This window comes from Neophocaena asiaeorientalis, unplaced genomic scaffold (assembly GCF_003031525.2).
Source record: "Neophocaena asiaeorientalis asiaeorientalis breed wild unplaced genomic scaffold, Neophocaena_asiaeorientalis_V1.1 scaffold26, whole genome shotgun sequence".
Lineage (NCBI taxonomy): Eukaryota > Metazoa > Chordata > Mammalia > Artiodactyla > Phocoenidae > Neophocaena > Neophocaena asiaeorientalis.
The window spans coordinates 9,102,558-9,121,668 of NW_020173108.1; the positions used below are offsets into that span (position 1 = coordinate 9,102,558).

The following is a 19,111-nucleotide window of genomic DNA, read 5'->3' on the forward strand; positions in this document are numbered from 1 at the left end:
GTCTGTTTGTGTAACACATACTGGTTTGCATCACACATAATTACTTCTTCATTTATGCAATATAAAGAAATGAATCAGTGAAAAATAAAAATGGAAGAATAACATTTAGGGGTGAAACAGTTTAGGATTATTTTTCCAGAAAGTTCTTAGTCATCTAATGGCATTCGATTAGTACTTTGGACAGCAGATAAGACCTATTTCATTTATTCATTAATTTATCCACTTATTCATATATCAGATATTTATCACACTCCTACCTTTTGAAAAGTACCCAGTGAAAAATGTTCACAGGAAATTTACACTATTTCCTTCCCCACAAAAAAGCAAATCAAACTGTGCAATAAAAAATGTTCAGTATTAAAAGGTCAATTTGAGAACACAAAATAGGGACGTGTTTCTTTTCTATAATAATAAAAATGTCTATTCATAAGAAGTATAAATAAGTGTACCAGACCACAAACAGTAAGTCTCTAAGCTATTTTATAAAACTTTGATATTCATTATAATAGAGGCCATTTAATTTTACAGTACATAACCTTACATTAGAAGGAAATGGCCTTTGTTTAGTAAACAAAATAGCAAGTGAATGACATCTTCTCTCTTGTGTCACTTTAGTCCTAGAGATGATATTAAACCTCCAAGAATCAGACTTGAACCAGACTTAATCAGACTTAAATAAACTAGCAACACTACCCAGTTATTAGGTTAGGTAAATAATAATTATTCATACACAAGTCATAAAACCAGAGACCCAGGGGAAAATATAACCCTCTATAATATAACCCTCTATAATATAATATAACCCTATATAATATAATATAACCCTCTATAAATTATGTATACATTTAATTTTACTTATTTCTTTAAATCAATGGGTCTGTGACCTAGGATACTATTTGCAAGGTACCATTCTTAAAGATCTGTATCTTATTTGGAAAACATATGTCCAATTAAATGCAAAAAATTGCAGATGAGATCTTGAGGTTACTTTCTTTTATTTTCTTCCATTACAAGAAATATAAGATTAATGTGGGAAAGTGAGAATGCCAGAAGGAGTGGCGCTCTGTCTACTCTTGACTCTGTCACTAGCACAGTTCTCAGCATTTTATAGGCTCCCAGTAAAAAGAAAACTACGTGTTCTGCTTTTATTTGGCTCATTATAGTTTGAAGCAGTCATGTTTGAATTACTAGAATTACAGAAAACAGAACATTGGAGAGTGTCTTACAGTCACCTGATTTTATGAGGAAAGTAATACTGGAAGATCACTGTTTGATATCTGTGCAAATATGAAGTTATCTTTCACTCTTTCTTTCACTTACATATGTCTAATATCGCAGCAAATCCTGATGGCTCTACCTTCAACATTCACCCAGAACCAACCACTTCTCATGCTCTCCACCACTACGCTCCTGGTCCAGCTCCCATGGTCTCTCACTTTGATCACTGCAATAGCTCTCTAACTGGTCTTCTCGTTTCTGCACTTGCCCCCTTACAGTCTATTTTTAAAAAAGAATTCCAACTAATCCTTAAAAAACCTGGGACGGATCAAGTCAGTCCTCAATGGCCCCCATCTCATGAAGACTAAAAGCAAAGCCCTTTCCATGACTTACAAGATCTTCCTGATCTGGCCACCGCATAACCGTTTAACCTCATTTTCTGTCTCCCTTGTTGGGCTTCTTGGACATACCTGGCAGGTGCCTATCTCAGGGCTTTTTGTACTTGCTACAAAGTTGCTAAAGTTTTTCTCACTGATATTCACAGGGCTCACTCCTTTCTCTCTTCTGGGTCTTCTCTTACACCTTATATAAAACAGTGCCTGCCCCTACCTTCCCATTCCCTTTACTCCTATTTTGTGACTCTATAACATTTCTCACCATGTGGAATATTTTATATTTACTTGCTTATTCTTTTTTAAGTGCATTTATTATCTGCTTCCCCTCTCTTTCGTAAGCTCCGTAAGGGCAGTTTTGTTTATTCCCCACTGAAGGGGGAGCAGAATTTGCAGCCCCAAAATACGCCTTTTAGGCTTAAGGATTATTTTGAGCTGATTATTTGAGCAGACACAGGAGAAGCTCTGAAAACTGAGTAGTTACCCTTTTTAAGGGAAATTTCCATTTGTAAGGGTGTCTCCCTCTCTACCAGGAAGAGAGGGATGACTAAATCTCTAAAAACTCATCAATGGAGAAAACACCAACTTAAATCTGCATAACAACCTTACCCTTGTTTACTGTGCTTTTCCTGGTAACTTCCTATAACTGGCCTCCCCTCTTCCCCAACATCTTTCTTTTGTGTTTAACTGGAGGTGGTATTTAAGGTGATGGCTTGGGCCATTTCAGGGAGTTACTCAGTTTTCCTGGGTATCTCCCATGTATACAGGAGGTGTACTTCTTATTAAACTTCTGTTTTTCTCCTGTTGATCTGTCTTTCATTACAGGAGTCTCAGCCAAGAACCTAGAAGGGCAGAGGGAAAATTATTATCCTCCCCTATACTGCTGTAGTCTTAGTATCTAGAAGAGTGTCTGGCCCAAACATACTCAGGGTTGGAAACACATAGCTAAAAGGGTAATGAGAGTAAGGTAGCAAATTGTGGTGAAATGGGCTGGAGATAGAGATGAACCACCTGGAGATTCCTAGGCTTTAATTTTGTTTTTTCTTCAGGGTCAGGATGTGGACTTGTTGGCAGCAACAAGAACCAATAGAGCCCAATGTTTAAAATATCACATTAAACAAAATCACACAGATGTATAAGTACTCTGTGAATAGTGTCATAAGCTCCACATTACAGCCATTAGTAAGAAAATGAGTGTCTCAGATTCAACAAGGCCCTATCCTATGTAGATAGTGTCATCATTAGAAACTCTGGGGACCATGGTCAAGTGAACTGAGATATCCTGCATTTGCTTTTGCTTTACATGGCCATCTTTTTCTGAAAAGTTTCTGCATCCTTGGCTAAGTAGACAACTGAATCTAATCTTACAGTGGTATGGACATGAGTCGTCTCTTCCTGCTAAATTGTGAGCCTCTTGAAATGCTGTAGGGATATTTCTTATTGGAGAGCTTGAAGATATCCCTTTCCTACTCAAGTAGCCTTGCAGTGTCTAACCCAAATCAGTGTGTCAGAAAGAGTATTATTATCTTCAATTTATATTGGAAGAGTTTTGAAAGTATAGTAGGTAACTTCATTCATTCATCCATTCAACAAACTTTTACTGAGCACCCAAACTAGATACTGGCAACTGTTCACTGTATCAAGGAATGAACAAGATCAAGCCAGTATCCTCATGGAGCTTACATTCTAGTTGAGGCAGACAATAAAAAGTAAACCAGTACTTTTTTATGGTTTCTATGTCTACATGTACCACTGTTATACATATATTTATATACACATAGTTGCATATGTAGATATAAATAAAATAAATGTCAGGTCATGATAAGGACTGATGAAAAATGAAGCAGGGTAAAGGTTACAGTGAATGCTGAGGTAGGGGCGGGGAAGGGGTCCAAAGTCACACAGCTGATGTGCTACAGGGCCAGGATTCAAACACAGAGCATTCCAGTGTCACATCTGTGGGCTTAACCACTATGCTGAAGCTGTTATACGGCTCTGCAAACGCTAGGCTTCCAGGCTGTTAGAGCTGGCAGTGCACAGGCAGACAGTCTGACTGGCACAGAGACACCTGAAAAGGGAAACCTGGGAATGAAAAGGCCTTCTCATCGTGCTTTTGAATTTCATCAAATAAAAAACATATTTAAAGATAATAATTGGACAAAACCCCCAGTAATTCTCAATATTAGTGAGGTGAGTCAATGCCCAGTAAATGGCTCAGGCTTGATTTCTCTAGTCCCATATGTTGATTGCTCTGAGCCTGCCTTGGAGGCCAGAGAGTAGGAAACAAACATAAAAAACAAAAAAAGCAAGCGAAAAGGTTAAGCTTATTTCTATGTCATCTGTGTTCTAATGGATTCCTCAGAAGCCAGAATTTCTATTTGACCAAGACTAATTAGGAAAAGCTAGCTACTCTAGCATAAATTAGGTTTTACTTTAGAACCTGAATTCAACCAATGGTTACCCAAATGCCTGGGGTAATCATGAACCCAACTCCACGGTTCTGGGCTTAATCTCCTGTCTGTCGTATGGATGTGGTGTGAGCTAGGATTCAAGGAGACTGCACAACCACCTGCAGGAAAGAGTAAACCCACCAGCCCTTCACCAAGGAACTGGGTGGGGATGAATCATCCCAGGAAAATATGGAGTTAAGACTTGTAAAGCACTCTCTTATCTCTACAACGAGGCTTTCTCTAAATCAGCATTTATTAAATGGTTTTAAGATTTGCTTCATACAAGAGATGCCCACATGGCTGCTTACAGTCACAAAAGGGAAGAAACTGAAAAGTGTATCTAACACATAGTTTAAGTGTTTTGCTTAGTTTCACAGCCTTTGTCATTCACTTGATATAGACTTGGGTCATCCATTCACCAGCTGTATGACATTGGACAAGTTACTTATTTTGATGGCTCAATTTTTTTCTAGTGTGAAATAGAGATAAATGATCATAGAAATATGAAGACTAAATAAGATAATGAATGTGCTTGCCCATAGGAATCATTCAATGAATGCGTGGGAGCCATCTTTTAGGGAGACTGCTCAGTATGTGTCCCATCCTCTGAGAATTATCCCCTCACACACAGTAACCGGCTCCTGTAAATCTATGTAACAGTCATCCTGCTTACTTTCCCCTTGTCTAGCCATGTTATTGATTAAAACAGGGGTAGACACCTAATATAAACTGGGCCAATCAATTCTTTCTGCCAAGAATTTGAAATGAGACCTCAAAGAGTAATTAATTATCTGCAGATGAGGGGCTTGGAAGGTTGTGACTCAAATGTCACTTGAGGGATCTTTGCACATCAGGGCAAAGGAATGTAGTCTTCAGAGCAAGAGGGAAACGAAGTAGCAACATAGCAAGAAGAAATAATGAAAGACCAAGTGAACACAGAGGGTAAACAGAAAGAGATGCTGCTTTGGTTCCTGCTTCCCAGTTCCTAATTATAATGACTCCCAGAGCTGGCTGAACTTCCTGTCTTTTGAGTTCTGTGAGATAACTCTATTTCCTTCTAATAAATTTCCTATTGCTTAAATTAGCTTAAGCAATTTCTGTTATTTGTAATCAAATAGGCCCTAAGAGAAAATGGTAAACCAACCATTTGTGTTTGTTTAATGTAAAAGATCACTTTTGACATTCTGAACCAGAAATGTACTTAATGTAATTAAGTGAATAAAAGTCAGAAATAATAGAGAATGAGGTATAGGCTAATTTTCCTCTATCATTTCTATGTAACATAAGACAAGGCTAGCCCTCACTAAGCCATGAAACAGTGCTCATATACTCCTATTCCCTTCTTCCCCTCTCTTTTCACTCCCAAGGACTTTCATTCCGTTTACTGGACTGAGCTGAATTCCTGAACAGTATCCTACATATGCTGCATCTTTCCTACCAGTAACCATAAATCAAAACTCATCCGTCCTCTGACCCTTTACCCCAAATCCATCATTTTTGTTTTCTAAGAAGGCAGTTAGATACTCTGGTACATTAACTCAACCCAATGTGTTAACTGATTCCAGTATAAGAGAAGGCTTCCTTTTTCATTCCTGGAAACATACATGTGACTTTAGGAAAAAATCCTTTAATTAAAATGAATGAAACTAGCGATAGGAAATTCTGACACTGAATAACGTAGCAGGATAAATAATTTTTAGAAAGGTGTTCCTGTGAATACCAAACTGCTCTAGAAAAAAACAAAGGTTAAACTAGAGGAGGACCATATATTTTTGAGACTTTTAAAATTACAGTCCTCTTTGTACTGTAGCAAAATTGGTTTAGAAGCTAAAAGTAGAGCTTAATATATTCAAAATTATAATCAAATGTTAGAACAAGAAAACCAGGCATAAATGCTTAGTCAACTAACTTGAGATTATCACATTTCTATGCAAATCCTGTGTTTTTAATTAACAGATAAAGTAGAAGGGGGTATCTAAACAATAGTGTACAAAAAATGAAAAAAAATTTCAAGCTCTAATTAAATGGAGAAGCAATAACAAAATACTGCTGCATTTCAGCAACTGTTCATTAAAAAACAACAGAAAACACCTTGGTATGTCTTTCTAAAATTACATTTCACAGGCTTCAGCATCCTCTTCTGTTTTTACTCATGACCATAAAGAGTCCAGATGTTGATTATGAGCTGAGCCATCACACCAAACACCAGCTGGCCTTCTGCCCTGAATCTTCTAACTGGTCAGAAGATGCATTTCTTATGGAAAGCAGCTGAGTCCAGTGTAGTGATTCAGAGTGGGGCTCTCAAACCAGAGTGCCAGGATCCACATCCGGATCTGCCACTTTCTTTTAATATGATCTTGGGCAAGATACTCAACCTCCCTAACCATAAGTCTCCTCATGTTACAACAGGCCCAACAATAGTACCCACTGTTGCCTTGAGGATTCACTCATTCACCTTAAAGTGCCAGGCACTGTTTTAGGCTTTTAGAATCCAAAAGTAAACAATATAGGTAAAAATTATTGCCCTCCTGAAGCTTAAGTTCTCATATATTGAATCAAAAGCACTTAATTAGCATAATGCCTGGTACTCAGTAAGTAATCAATAAATGTCAGCTGTTAGGCTCATGAATACTTACTTGATTGAGACAGAACAAAACACTGGAATGGGAATGTGTCATAATGAAGTCAGCACATCTAAGACCTAACAGTGGCCCTGCCACTAATTCTCTAGGTGACCTTCATTTAATCTTTCTCGGCCTCGATTACTTAATCTGCAAACTGATCTTAAGATCCCTTTTTTAAATATATGGAGGATCATAAGACACAGAAAAGATGAAGCGTTCAAAAACACTGAAGAAAATATGCAGATACATTAAGCACAAGAATACTTTTCCACTACATTCAAAGTTTAGGAAGAACTCAGATGCTAGTCAGTTGCATTTAAAAAATAAACTCTCAAGAGAGTTTCCATTTTCAAGGGAAAAATGTAAATGATCAATATCATACCAAATCTTTAGCTTCATGAAATATGAAATCACAAACAACAAAAATAAGACAGAAGTTACATCTTACATTTATCTTAAAAAGTACACATGCTTAAACCTTATCAGAAATCACTGGATGAAATAATCTTCTTCTGGAACATATGTAAGTGAAATGTAATATTGTTCCTTTCTGGGCAATCTTAGCTTTCTTAAATTGTTTTTCCAATGAAACTTAAAAATGAAATTGGTCCCATACCTATACCTTTTCACAAGATTATACATTTTTCAAGATTCTGTAAATTTTGTTCAAATTACTTTCCTTTTCCAGTTAAAAACCACAGACTTTTAACTGTCTTAAAATTATCTGAATGTATGGCTAGATATTCCCAAGTTTAGCCAAATTAAAGGGTAGACACAGCCCTTGGAAAGAAAGACCCTGTTTATCTGGCTCAGCCCAACGTTCCTTGGTATTCCCATTTTGATAGTATTATACTCTTTGTAGTTCCATGATTGTCATGCTTTCTCATGAAAAATATAACTTTGCTTTCAACTTTGCTTCAGCTAGAAAATTCTTTCTCCTTCTATTCAATGATACACTCAAGTCTCACTCAAACAGTATCATCTGCAAAACTTTCCCTGATTACTCCCCACCATAGCTCCCAGACTGACAGGTCATATTAGACCCTCTTGATATTACTCCCATGGTATCTTGTATACATTGTCACTAAACTTATTATCTCTTTGCATTATTATTATTTTCTGTTACATCCATCTGAAGGCAGGGATCATGATTCTCATATTGCTCTCATCCTGGCACAGAATAAGCTAATGTTCATGTTTTTGAAGTGCCAGCAATATCATTGTTCTCAATGGATAAGCAAAACATTTAGCAAACAATAAAATATTTGCAGTCCTATATATTTTCATTTGTAGAGTTATTAATCTTCCTCCATAACAAAGAAACATCACTGTGGTAGAGTAATCAAAAATGAAGAGGAATCAGTACAAGAGTTAAAATAGAAAAAGAAATCATATTCTATAGTATATCTCCCTAGATACCTTTTCTGGCACTGACAATGACATACAATATCATGAAATGCAGAAATGCTTCCAAGACTCCCAATAGATTATGGTCTTTAACTCAAATACATGGCAATCAAGAGTTTATCCTTCCTTTACTTTCCATGGACAAATAAAATACATGGCACAAAATCAATTTTTAAAAAATAAACCCAAATAAAAATAAATCTTGTAGTAGAACTCATCAGCAATAAAACCATAAACACGGTTACCATTTAAATCTAATATAATGTCAAACCTCAATCCACTTAACATCAAGAATCATCAGGTTTAATACTTTTTCCAGAGTGACAACTAGCAATCTAATAACGGCACTGTAAGTAAACACACCCCTGCAAAGTTTATCAGTGTACTTCAAATATTTGTATGAAGTACAAGTAGGAAAGAAAATTTCACATTGGCTTATAGAATAATTATAAAGAAAACAGGGTTGATTACAACTAAACTGAAACACAAAATATCCAACACTCTCAAACTATAAGCAGAAATAGTTTCAATTAGAAACTTAGTGTATCAAGAGAACACTCCTGGAAGTGAAATGGAAATTACAACAAGAACGCTTTCCAAAAAAGCATGCCATTTCTTTATGCAATTATTTGTTTCCATTTTATAGCTGTCATACTTGTTTACCTATAATGAAACATTGCTCTGCTCTTCTCATAGTAATCAAAACAATACAACAAAGCTAAAGAAAGAGAATGCGTCCCCCAAAAGTTAAGATGATATTCTGGGGAGATGCAATTAGAAATATTTTCAAGTTCTGAATTCCAGTGACCTCTAATCAGTGAACAGGATAAAATGTATAAGTTCATACAAAATTTAAAGCATATTTAAATTTTTTTGCTTTGATTTGTAGGACAAAGACTTTAGAATTCATAGACATACATATATTTTGGGATGTCAAGAATGGAGCTTGGGGGCCTTTCTTCATTACTTGAAAAATGAAAGGGAACTTTTAATCACATTTTAGAAACTTTAATTAAATTTTGAAATACCTTACTAGAAATTCTTCCAATGAGGAAAAATACTTTTCACTGCAGTGTATACTATATACACATATAGTATTTATATATTTATGTTATATTTATGCTACATAAATATATATACGATATTTCTTAGGAGAAAAAAACATATAACATGTCTTGAGTATATCTATTAAATATAAATCAATTAAAACTCCACTGCAATTACTACTGCTACCACAGAAATAGTTCCACAGAATGACACAGAGGAACACAGTTCTGTAGCACAAGTCACTTCCATAAAAAATTCAACACAAAGAATGATTTACTTTCTCAATATAGAGTCCTGTATTGGTGAGGTACCAAAAAGGAAGAGAAAAAAATTGAATTCATCCAAAAGAACATTTATGTTAAGTTTGAAGAGGAACAAAAGATCACTGGCTAGAGGTATCATAAAATTCATCCAGTAATCATGATTAACAAGAGAAATAAGAATAGCAAATAGTTTAGAAGGTATCAGTGGAAGTGATTATAGAAAAATATTATATTGTTGTTATAATATAGTTAGTAATGAAAATCGTATCAAAAATGTATTTATGAAAATAAAGACAAAAAGAAAATATTCTATGTGACAGATGACAAATTCGGAGTTTTTGTGTTAATGCCTGTCAGCACCCTGACAGATGTGACTAATTGATCACTGTACTCTTTGTCACTGATCCTGGAATCCTTCTCAATGCACAACACAGACAGCCACTACCCATCACTGAAAGTCGGCACTGAAACCTATTTGTCAAACCTGCTCTCACCAACATTGTTCAAGATGTTCAATCAGAAACCTTACCCCCAGGCAAATAGTACAGGACTATGTACAATCTTCTAGGATATGTGGTCAAGCGCGGGTTGACTTTCAAAAATTTGGAAATTCATGAAAATTCTTAAAAACCAAAATGGGAAAATAAAATTACAGCAGATAATGTTATGGTTCTGTAAGTGGGATAAATTTTTAAAAGCTAACTGCCATCGGCAATTTAGAATGGTTTCAATTCTCATGATAGAGGCACTTAAAAAAATACAATCATCCATTTGCAAGAAAAGCAATCACTAAAGGCAGCAAGAAATTGAAACAACAGTTCCCTCAACCACAACACACCAGAAATTAAAGACTGCTACTGGTAACTGACATTAAAACAGTTTCAAGAACGTGTATTTATTATGACTTAAAGCTATAAATAGTCTACGAGTTAAAAAAAAATCTGAGACACGATAAAAACTGCAGTAGAGAATGTGATACCCAAAGTAGCTTTAACACCTGAGCAATCAAAATTATAGGTTTTCTCTAAATAAAGGGCAAAATCCTTAATTGTTACTTTTAACATGAAGTAATGAAATTAGTGATAATGCAATTCTTGTCCAAAATCAATTGTTTTAGTCTTCACAAATATATATTACAATGTGATTTGATCTACAATCATTGAAAGTAAATACAGTCTATATTCATAGAAAGTAAAACAGGAATATGATAGCTTAGTTTTAGTTGTTTTAATTTCCAGAAAAATAGTATCCCTACTGAAATGTATTTTAAAACACAAGTGACTGTTGAACTATATTTGAAACATAAGCCATAATTTTAGTTTCAGAATAAAACTGAACACTAAGCAAAATTTTTGGGGGGAATTAAGTAAAAAATATTCATTGAGATCAAATAAATGTATATTTAAGGTGCATATAACTTTGTTCTGCTGCAATTCTATGTTGTACAACCTCACAAGAATATGAAGTCAAAGGCTGCATAATGAAGCACATGAGAGAAAAATATACCTCAATAACCAACCAGCTTAAACTTCACAATGCTTCAATCTGACAATGAACCCTCCCCACGTTAAACAGTATCATGTGCTGTTTCAAGCAAATAAAAACGACACCAAATCCCCCACTTTATTTTGCTTATATACACTTAGCCATATTTAGGATCTGACATGAATTCTGCAAGAGATCTTAGTTTGTATTCACACTTAGCAAAAAAAGATTACTTTCAGCTACAAGCAGCTAAAACCACAATCTATAAAGCATTAAAACCAAGTTGATGGTCTTGATATAATTAGAGAAAGTTTGCTAAAATCTCCTTTGTAATAACTAGTGTGCTCAAATCTTTTACCCTTGGCCAAATTCACTGTCATGAATTGTTTTACTAGTAGGATTTTCTGTAACTTTCTAAGTAATTTCTTTGAAAAAGGAGAATAGGTAACACATGAAACAATCTTATTTGGCTATAAGTTTGTAGCTGCTTATATGACTAACTTGTGGTATATCTTATCACTATGCCATTCATGATTATAATAAAACAAATTTTAATTAGTAAGTCATTGTCTAATGAGGTATACTTACCCCAGGAAGACAGAAAACAAGTGTTTCTGTAAACTAAGTAGGCAACTGTCAAAGAATGCTTTCACACAAAATATGAAAACCAACAAGAAAATACATGTTTTGTGAAAGAAATTCACTGCTTTATGATAGCAAGTATATCAGTTTTCTAATACCCTATTAATAAAACTGGAAAATGTTTAAAAAATATTCTCCTTACCTGTGTATACAGTTTTTACTCTCAAGATAGGCCATACCAGAAGCAGCATCTAATGAAAATTTCACTAATTGCTTGAGTTTTATTTCATCCTTCTTCTTTCTCAGAAAGGAGAGGAAATCACCTCCTAGAAGAATTGACAGATGAGCAATGAGACAAGATCATGATGAAAGTCATATTTATCACCTATTAGAGATACCTGACAGAACAAAAAGCATTACACATTTAACCATACTTTTTGCCCATTTCATTTAAGGTGAGGATAAAAGAAAATATGAAAAGAACACATCTTATTAGAAAGCAGACACCAAGACACCATGAATTTTCTTAGATGCAGTTTAAGTACTTTAAGTGCTTCACACTGTATATTACCCAACACATAATAATATCCAAAGTCATACAAAGACAGACTTTCCTCTGTCACAGTTTCTCACAAATTTGCCTGGATAAAATTTTCTAAGAAATCTTATTTTCTCTAATACCAAATAAAAGATTACAATTATTATGAGTTAAAAGAGTAAATGATTAACAACACCATCACTAATAGTAGAGTCAGACAGGAAAAGAAAAAGAAAACTATGATTTTGATACGATTTAGTTGCTGAGTCAGATTGCATTTTTGTGCATCAAATGAATTCCAGTGATGACTTAGAGAAACTCCATAAAACAGCATGGTCCAAAAAAAATGTAATGCAAGCCACATAGTAATTTTAAGCATACCGGTAGCCACATTTTAAAAAGTAACAACAATAAAAAGGTGAAAGTGGCTGAAATAGTATGTTTTTTCTTTAGCTCAATATATATAAAATATTATTAAATCAACATGCATCATTACAAAATTATTGTGGACATATTTCACATTTTATCATCCTAAGTCTTTAAAATATGTTGTGTATTTTACATGTATGGGACATCTCAATTTAGATGCAAATTTCCATCTGAAGTATTCGATCTGTATTTAGATTTCATCAAATTTACAGTTAAAAAAGTAGATTCACATACCTAGGTTGTTCCAAACATACTTAACCTTTTCTAATAATTGAATCATGTTACTGGAAATTAAATTAAATTTTAAAACTTAAATCAATTAAAATTAAATGAAATTCAAAATTCAGTTTTTTAGAAGCACTAGATACATTTCAAAAATTCAAGAGCTCAGGAGCCACATAGGGCCAGTGACAACCATGTTAAATAGGGTAGCCTTAGACTGCATTCACTAACAGCATGGCATTAAACAATTTCCTTGTTAATGTATAGTGTAATGTATTGCATTATTAAACAAAACAAAACAAAACCAAGTTAAAGTATATTAGAATGAATGTTCTCTAAAAACAGTCATCCCTACTTTCTCTTTCTATTAGGCTCTCCGATATTAAGCCAGAATTTCGCAAGAGGGATTAACATTTTAATTGTCATTTCCTGATGTTTTTCATCCTCTTCACCAGGGATCTAGGCCTCCTTAAATAGAACAACTCTAGAGGTGAAGACTTAATGGCTTTTTCTTTAATGAGAATACCTAGAAAATAAAAAACTGCCTAACTCTCCTTAGAAAGTTCTTTTTCTAATCTCTTCTATTCACAAATCAGTATTACAGAAATTTAGGTGGACCATTTGCAAAATCACTAAGCTATATGCTTTAAAAATAATCTTAATGGTGTCAGATAATTTACTTTTTTTCCTGTTCTTTTAAAGAGAATATCAAATTTATTACTATGAACATTACTGAAATAGCTTCTATCAAGCTTGACTTAATTTTCTGAAACAAAAACACCTAAATGCAACAGTAAACAGCAAAATTACCACTAATTTCTCAACTTAGTACGTTCAAAAAATATCTATTAAAATGGACTTGAAATCAATATTTAGTTCAAGTTACTTCCTGGACCAATATTCACATATATTAGTTATTTTGTTAGATATACATTGGCCTAGTTTAGAAAAAGTGCACCCTTCTGGTCTTGAAACCACATAACATTTTTTCTAAGCTACGGAATAACTTTCAAATGAAAAAATCTTTCCTGCAATTTGATTAAAGCATCACCAGTGTTCTGCGGAATCCTAATATTATTTCTTTCCAAAACTAGCTCTCATTCAGCACTTTTCCTTCTGCCTCCTGCTCTTTTTAAACTAGTCTTTCACATAATCCTCTTCATACCCCCAATCCCCGGCCCAGCCTGTAAACCCTGTGAAGACAACTGCGCTTCTGTTGTTCAGCATGCTAATTTCAGTGCCCACCACAGGATGTCTAGCACGTAATAATACCTCAATAAGCATGAAGACAAGCTACCCATGAAATTTTTTATTAATTTTAAACATTTCTTCCTTAGCTTCTCTCCAATGGTTAGAACTATGCTTTTCAAGTACTTGTTCAATGTTAAAATAATGTTTAGAAAAGGATGACATTACATCGCTTATCAATGGCACCTGACAGATGCCATAAAATTCTTTAGATTCCAACAATAAAACTTAGTACATTTAAGACTCTGAGCTCATCTTGATAGATGCTTCTGTAACACCACTGCCTTACAAACTGCATCATTTAAAAACATAATTTGCAAAGAAGCAATCCTTAATAGATAAGAGTGTAAACGAACAAATGCACACCAGATTAATAAACAAAGAAAAGACAACACTTAAATATAATTAAAAATTGGCTGAAAAGTGATGCCAAGTCAATAAAGATAAAGTACTAGGAAGGTAGGGCTTCCCTGGTGGCGCAGTGGTTGAGAGTCCGCCTGCTGATGCAGGGGACGTGGGTTCGTGCCCTGGTCCGGGAAGATCCCACATGCTGCGGAGCGGCTGGGCCCGTGAGCTATGGCCGCTGAGCCTGGGCGTCCGGAGCCTGTGCTCCGCAACGGGAGAGGCCACAACAGTGAGAGGCCTGCGTACCGCAAAAAAAAAAAAAAAAAAAAAACTAGGAAGAGAGAGGTAAAAGTGAGAGGCCTGCGTCCCGCAAAAAAAAAAAAAAAAAAAAAGTACTAGGAAGGTAGAGTTAGATACAGCTATCAGAATACTGTGACACAGCCAAAGATACAGACAAAGGGTATCTGATTGTCTCTTAGTTAATCCAAGACTATTTCTACCTTAGAGAAGTTTTTTGCTTAAAATCACTAAATCATTAAAGTAAGTTTTAAATTTATTTCCAATTTATAGTTATTCATGCCACAGACACAGTGATCTTAAGTAAAGTAGCAGAGCTGCACCATTCCACAGCCCTAGTCAGCTTCCTGCAGAACACTATTGAGAAGCAAGGTCTTCAGGAAAAAAATTAAATAATTAGCATTGGGTGAGTGTAGCCATTAAGACCCTGAAGCAAAAATTAAACTCTCCAAAGGACAGACTATGAGACTAAAGCTAGGATACCAAGAAAATAATTCAGACTGGGCCAGAAACATTTCTGTGGGGACTGTACCTGATTATTATCATTTAGTGAAGAAGAACTGGAGACTGACATCAGATGATATGATCTGTAGTATTCACTGTGAGGTTACTGTAGGAGACAGTGTCTGTTTCTTTGAACTCATTCTTTTGTCATTTTCATTGTGGCAGTTTAAAGAACCTCTCTTAGAATGTGTGATACATACAATAATCATATGTGCAGCACATGTGTATACATGTTTGCATATGCATGTGTGTATGTGTGTGGCTGGAGTAGCCCAACCTGACCACTGCAATAAGATGGTGGTGTTCATACCTGGGTAAAACAAGATAATAACTCCCCCTTTGTAACTCTATCTTACCAAAGCTTATTTCTGTATGGCACATTAAACCAAGACAGGATGGATTATTTTCTAGAATTCTTCACCAGTGATGAATTTCTAAGACAATTCTTAGCATGTTTTTATAGCCAACTTTTAGTTTACTAACGAGACAGCATTACATGGTGAAAGGAACATGGATATTGAAATCGTGCTGATCTAGGTCTGATTGAAATGGAGCAGGCCCTACGGTCCTTGCCTCGCCCTATGTCCTCAGCCTGCCTTTTGTCTGTGGAAAAACTTTAGCTAAAGAATACGTTTAATCAGAGAAGTGAGAAAATGCAGAAACAGAGGAAAACAGTCAAAGGAGACCAAATAATAATAGTTTAGTCATTAAGCATAGTCGAGGACCTTTAGTTCCTCCTTAAGGGCTGTAGATAATATTCTGAGCCTTATCCTGTGAGCTGTCTTACAGATACTGAAACCACCACCAGGTGGAAGAAGTTAACTACATGATGGCTAGGCTGTGGCCATGACATAAGCTGCCACAATTCTGAGAATTGGCCTCAAAGAAATGGAAACAAACCGAGCCTGGAACTGAAGATTAACTGTACCTAGGACAATCAAGATGACACTGTCAGACTACCGATGACCAATTTCAGGATGACTGTCAGAGCTGACTGTATTGTTTTTGCATGTAGTCCCCTCCCTCTGTCTATAAAAGCTCTTGCCCCCTGATTGTCGGGGCGACGGGTGGAGGAAGTCGGCCTTTGGACAGGTGTCCACCCCCGCCTCCACCCTGGTTGCCAGCATCCAAAATAAAGCAAACTTTCCTCTCCCCTAACCTGGCCTCTTTATTGGCTTTTGAGCGGTGAGCAGCCAGACCCCACTTTCGGGTACATGATTAGCTATGTGACCTGGGGTAAGTTGTTCAATCTCTCTAAACTTCTTTAAAACATAAGGATTGGGCTTCCGTGGTGGGGCAGTGGTTGGGAGTCCGCCTGCCGATGCTGGGGACGTGGGTTTGTGCCCTGGTCTGGGAGGATCCCACATGCCGCGGAGCGGCTGGGCCTGTGAGCCGTGGCCGCTGAGCCTGCGCGTCCGGAGCCTGTGCTCCGCGGCAGGAGAGGCCACAGCAGTGAGAGGCCCGCGTATCGCAAAATAAAAAACCCGTAAGGATTAATTCCTTTTATTTCTCAAGATGGTTTTGAAGACTAAAATGTGTCTAAAGCACTAAGCATATGCCTAGCACATGGTACACACAATAAACACTACAACTTATCATTATTTTTGTTGAAGTTATTTTGCATATAAAATAAGGAAGAGTTGTAGCAGGGACTGGTTGTTTGTCGCACATCAATTTTCCCTCATTCACCTCAATTTCCTTTAGGAGACTGCCCTTCTCCCATTTTAGAAAGTATTTACCTCACCTCAACAATAAAGGTGATCCTAGATTCGCTTAACCCAATCAATGGAGTCCATTTCCCAGTGACTGACTCGGGGATAGGCACATAGTTTAATTTAGGCCACTGAGATACAAGGAGATACTTTAAAGCATGTAATAAACTTTTTTTTTTTTTTGAGAGAAGTACCAGGAAAGAAGCATTCTCTGTAAGTGGAAGTGTACAGGACAGCATGTAGCACCACAAAGACTGGCAGCCTTGGGATGAAGCTATCACTATGGAAAGCAGAAAGAGTAAAGGAAAAAGAATACTTTTTGGTGACATGTTTGATCCACTGGATCACATACTGCCTCAAGAGTGATTTCCCTCTAGATTTTCCAATTAAGTGAACGAATACAAGCTCCAAGTTTTTTGATATATATCCTGTATTGGCACTCAACGATTCTTTATGGATAAAATAGTATCTATATTAGAAGACCTTGAGAATTAAAAAGATAATATATATGTATATATATATACACATATATATATATAAATGTCTGGAACAATTAGGAAATAATAAATAGAAGTGCTTTATTTTGTTTGCAGCCAACTTTTAGTAAGAGGATAAAAGACCATTTTATTCTCAGCAGCTCTTTCTCAAAGATTTCTTACTCTGTGCTGTGAAAATCTGATCCTACCCGTTCTTTCAGTATTAATGGGACTCTGAGGACCTGATCATATTAAACAAACTTGGAGAGATTATTATGTAAACAAGAATACTAATTTATCAATTTGTCATTTGAGAAAAGGGATCATCAGGGCCATACCACTAATGACTTCTTGTCATTGAATCATGTAGAGATCTTAATTTATCTTCAAACAACTTCAAAGGTTATTAAACTAAGAGATACTAGTCCCTAGTGATATATAAAATGTATAATTCATTACCCTTGTTTTTTAGGTTATCAATTTATTCCTGAGAAGTTTGGTTTAGTTGTATTCACTTATACATCTAAAACAGGATCGTAATCAAAGCAACAATTATAGAGAGCTATTATGAGGGCTCCATTTATGTCATTGTTCAGAGTTCTTATTTAAAACAAAAATAAACTTTAAGTCAATAGAGTTTTGACTGTTAGCCAGCCCATCAAAAATAAGGGGAAAAAATCTATATGATAATCATAAACAATGAATGCTGATTCAACTTTTACCCAATGAGACACAGAATAGGTTTTATATAATAGGAGGTAAGCCAAAACAAGTTCTTGAAGAAGAAAGGATCCATCAAACACTGAAGCAGAGAATACTGACTGGTACATGTAGGTTATACTTAGGAGAGATGGATTTCACAGAAAGAGAGATTAGCCGGGAGAACATGCGAGTTGTTAATTGAGGTGATGAAGGCTTATACTAAGAATTATCCACCTCCCCCCCTCCAAAAAAAAAGACAAAAGCATTAGATCTGAAAAGACTCTGTACTAAAGCTAGACATGGGTCAGTTTGTGGGGAAAGATGAGAAACATGAAACACTGAAAAACTGAAAGTGACTCCAAGAATATACTGGCTTTTCTGATACCATCATGCTCTTTTTAAAGACACAACTTATGAACAGCCTGCTACCTAAGTAACGTAGTTCGGCTAGGCCAAAGGCAGAGCTGAGTGTGTGGTTTTCCCAGTTTAGATTAATACATGACATTAGTCTTTTCAGATGAGGTTTCCTAATAGCCATGCTCTGCCAGCACTGCAGAGTACCGGGACCTTTTGCATTTCTCCTTTGTAGATGATCTCTGAGAACATAACTCCCTAACGGTCATGATAACAGTTCTATGAAATAAAAGAGTGCATTTCACAGTATTTTGAACTTGCTGGTTCAAGGGGCACCAGCTATAATCTTGCTAGACATGTGGTCTGCCAGGACAGATGCCAGAGTCAACTTTCACAAACCATCAGAATGTCAGTTTCCAGAAAGTACTTTGGAGATAATCAGCTTTTTCATATTGTGGGGGAGGGAACTGAATCGACCTGACTTTTATTCTTAAGGTGGTGATTTTGGTGATATAATTGAAATTCTAAGGCAAGTGTCTACAAACTATGGCCTAGAGGCCAAAGTCAGCCCACTGCCTGTTTTTGTAAATAAAGTTTTATTGGAAAGCCACCACACTTGTTCATTTACATACTATCTACAGATGCTTTCAAGCTATGAGGCCAGAGTTGTGACAAGAAACTGATGCCTAAACATTTTACTATCTGGCCCTTTATAGAAAAAGTTTGCTGACTCTTGGTTTGAGATATTACTCAGTATTCCACATAGCTGTAGGCCCTTTCATTCAAAGGTTCTTATGATTGCTTTGGCTACTTTGA

General features: G+C 35.8%; 1 protein-coding gene across 2 annotated transcripts in view; it reads right to left on the minus strand.

Moving 5' to 3' along the window:
* The window catches only part of FER (FER tyrosine kinase), a 457,217-nt gene that overhangs the window by 90,535 nt on the left and 347,571 nt on the right, over positions 1-19,111 (minus strand). For both annotated transcript variants that reach the window (XM_024743363.1, XM_024743364.1), the window contains one exon: positions 11,671-11,794. In XM_024743363.1, the coding sequence (XP_024599131.1) occupies positions 11,671-11,794 (124 nt within the window). The remainder of the gene's footprint in view (positions 1-11,670; positions 11,795-19,111) is intronic.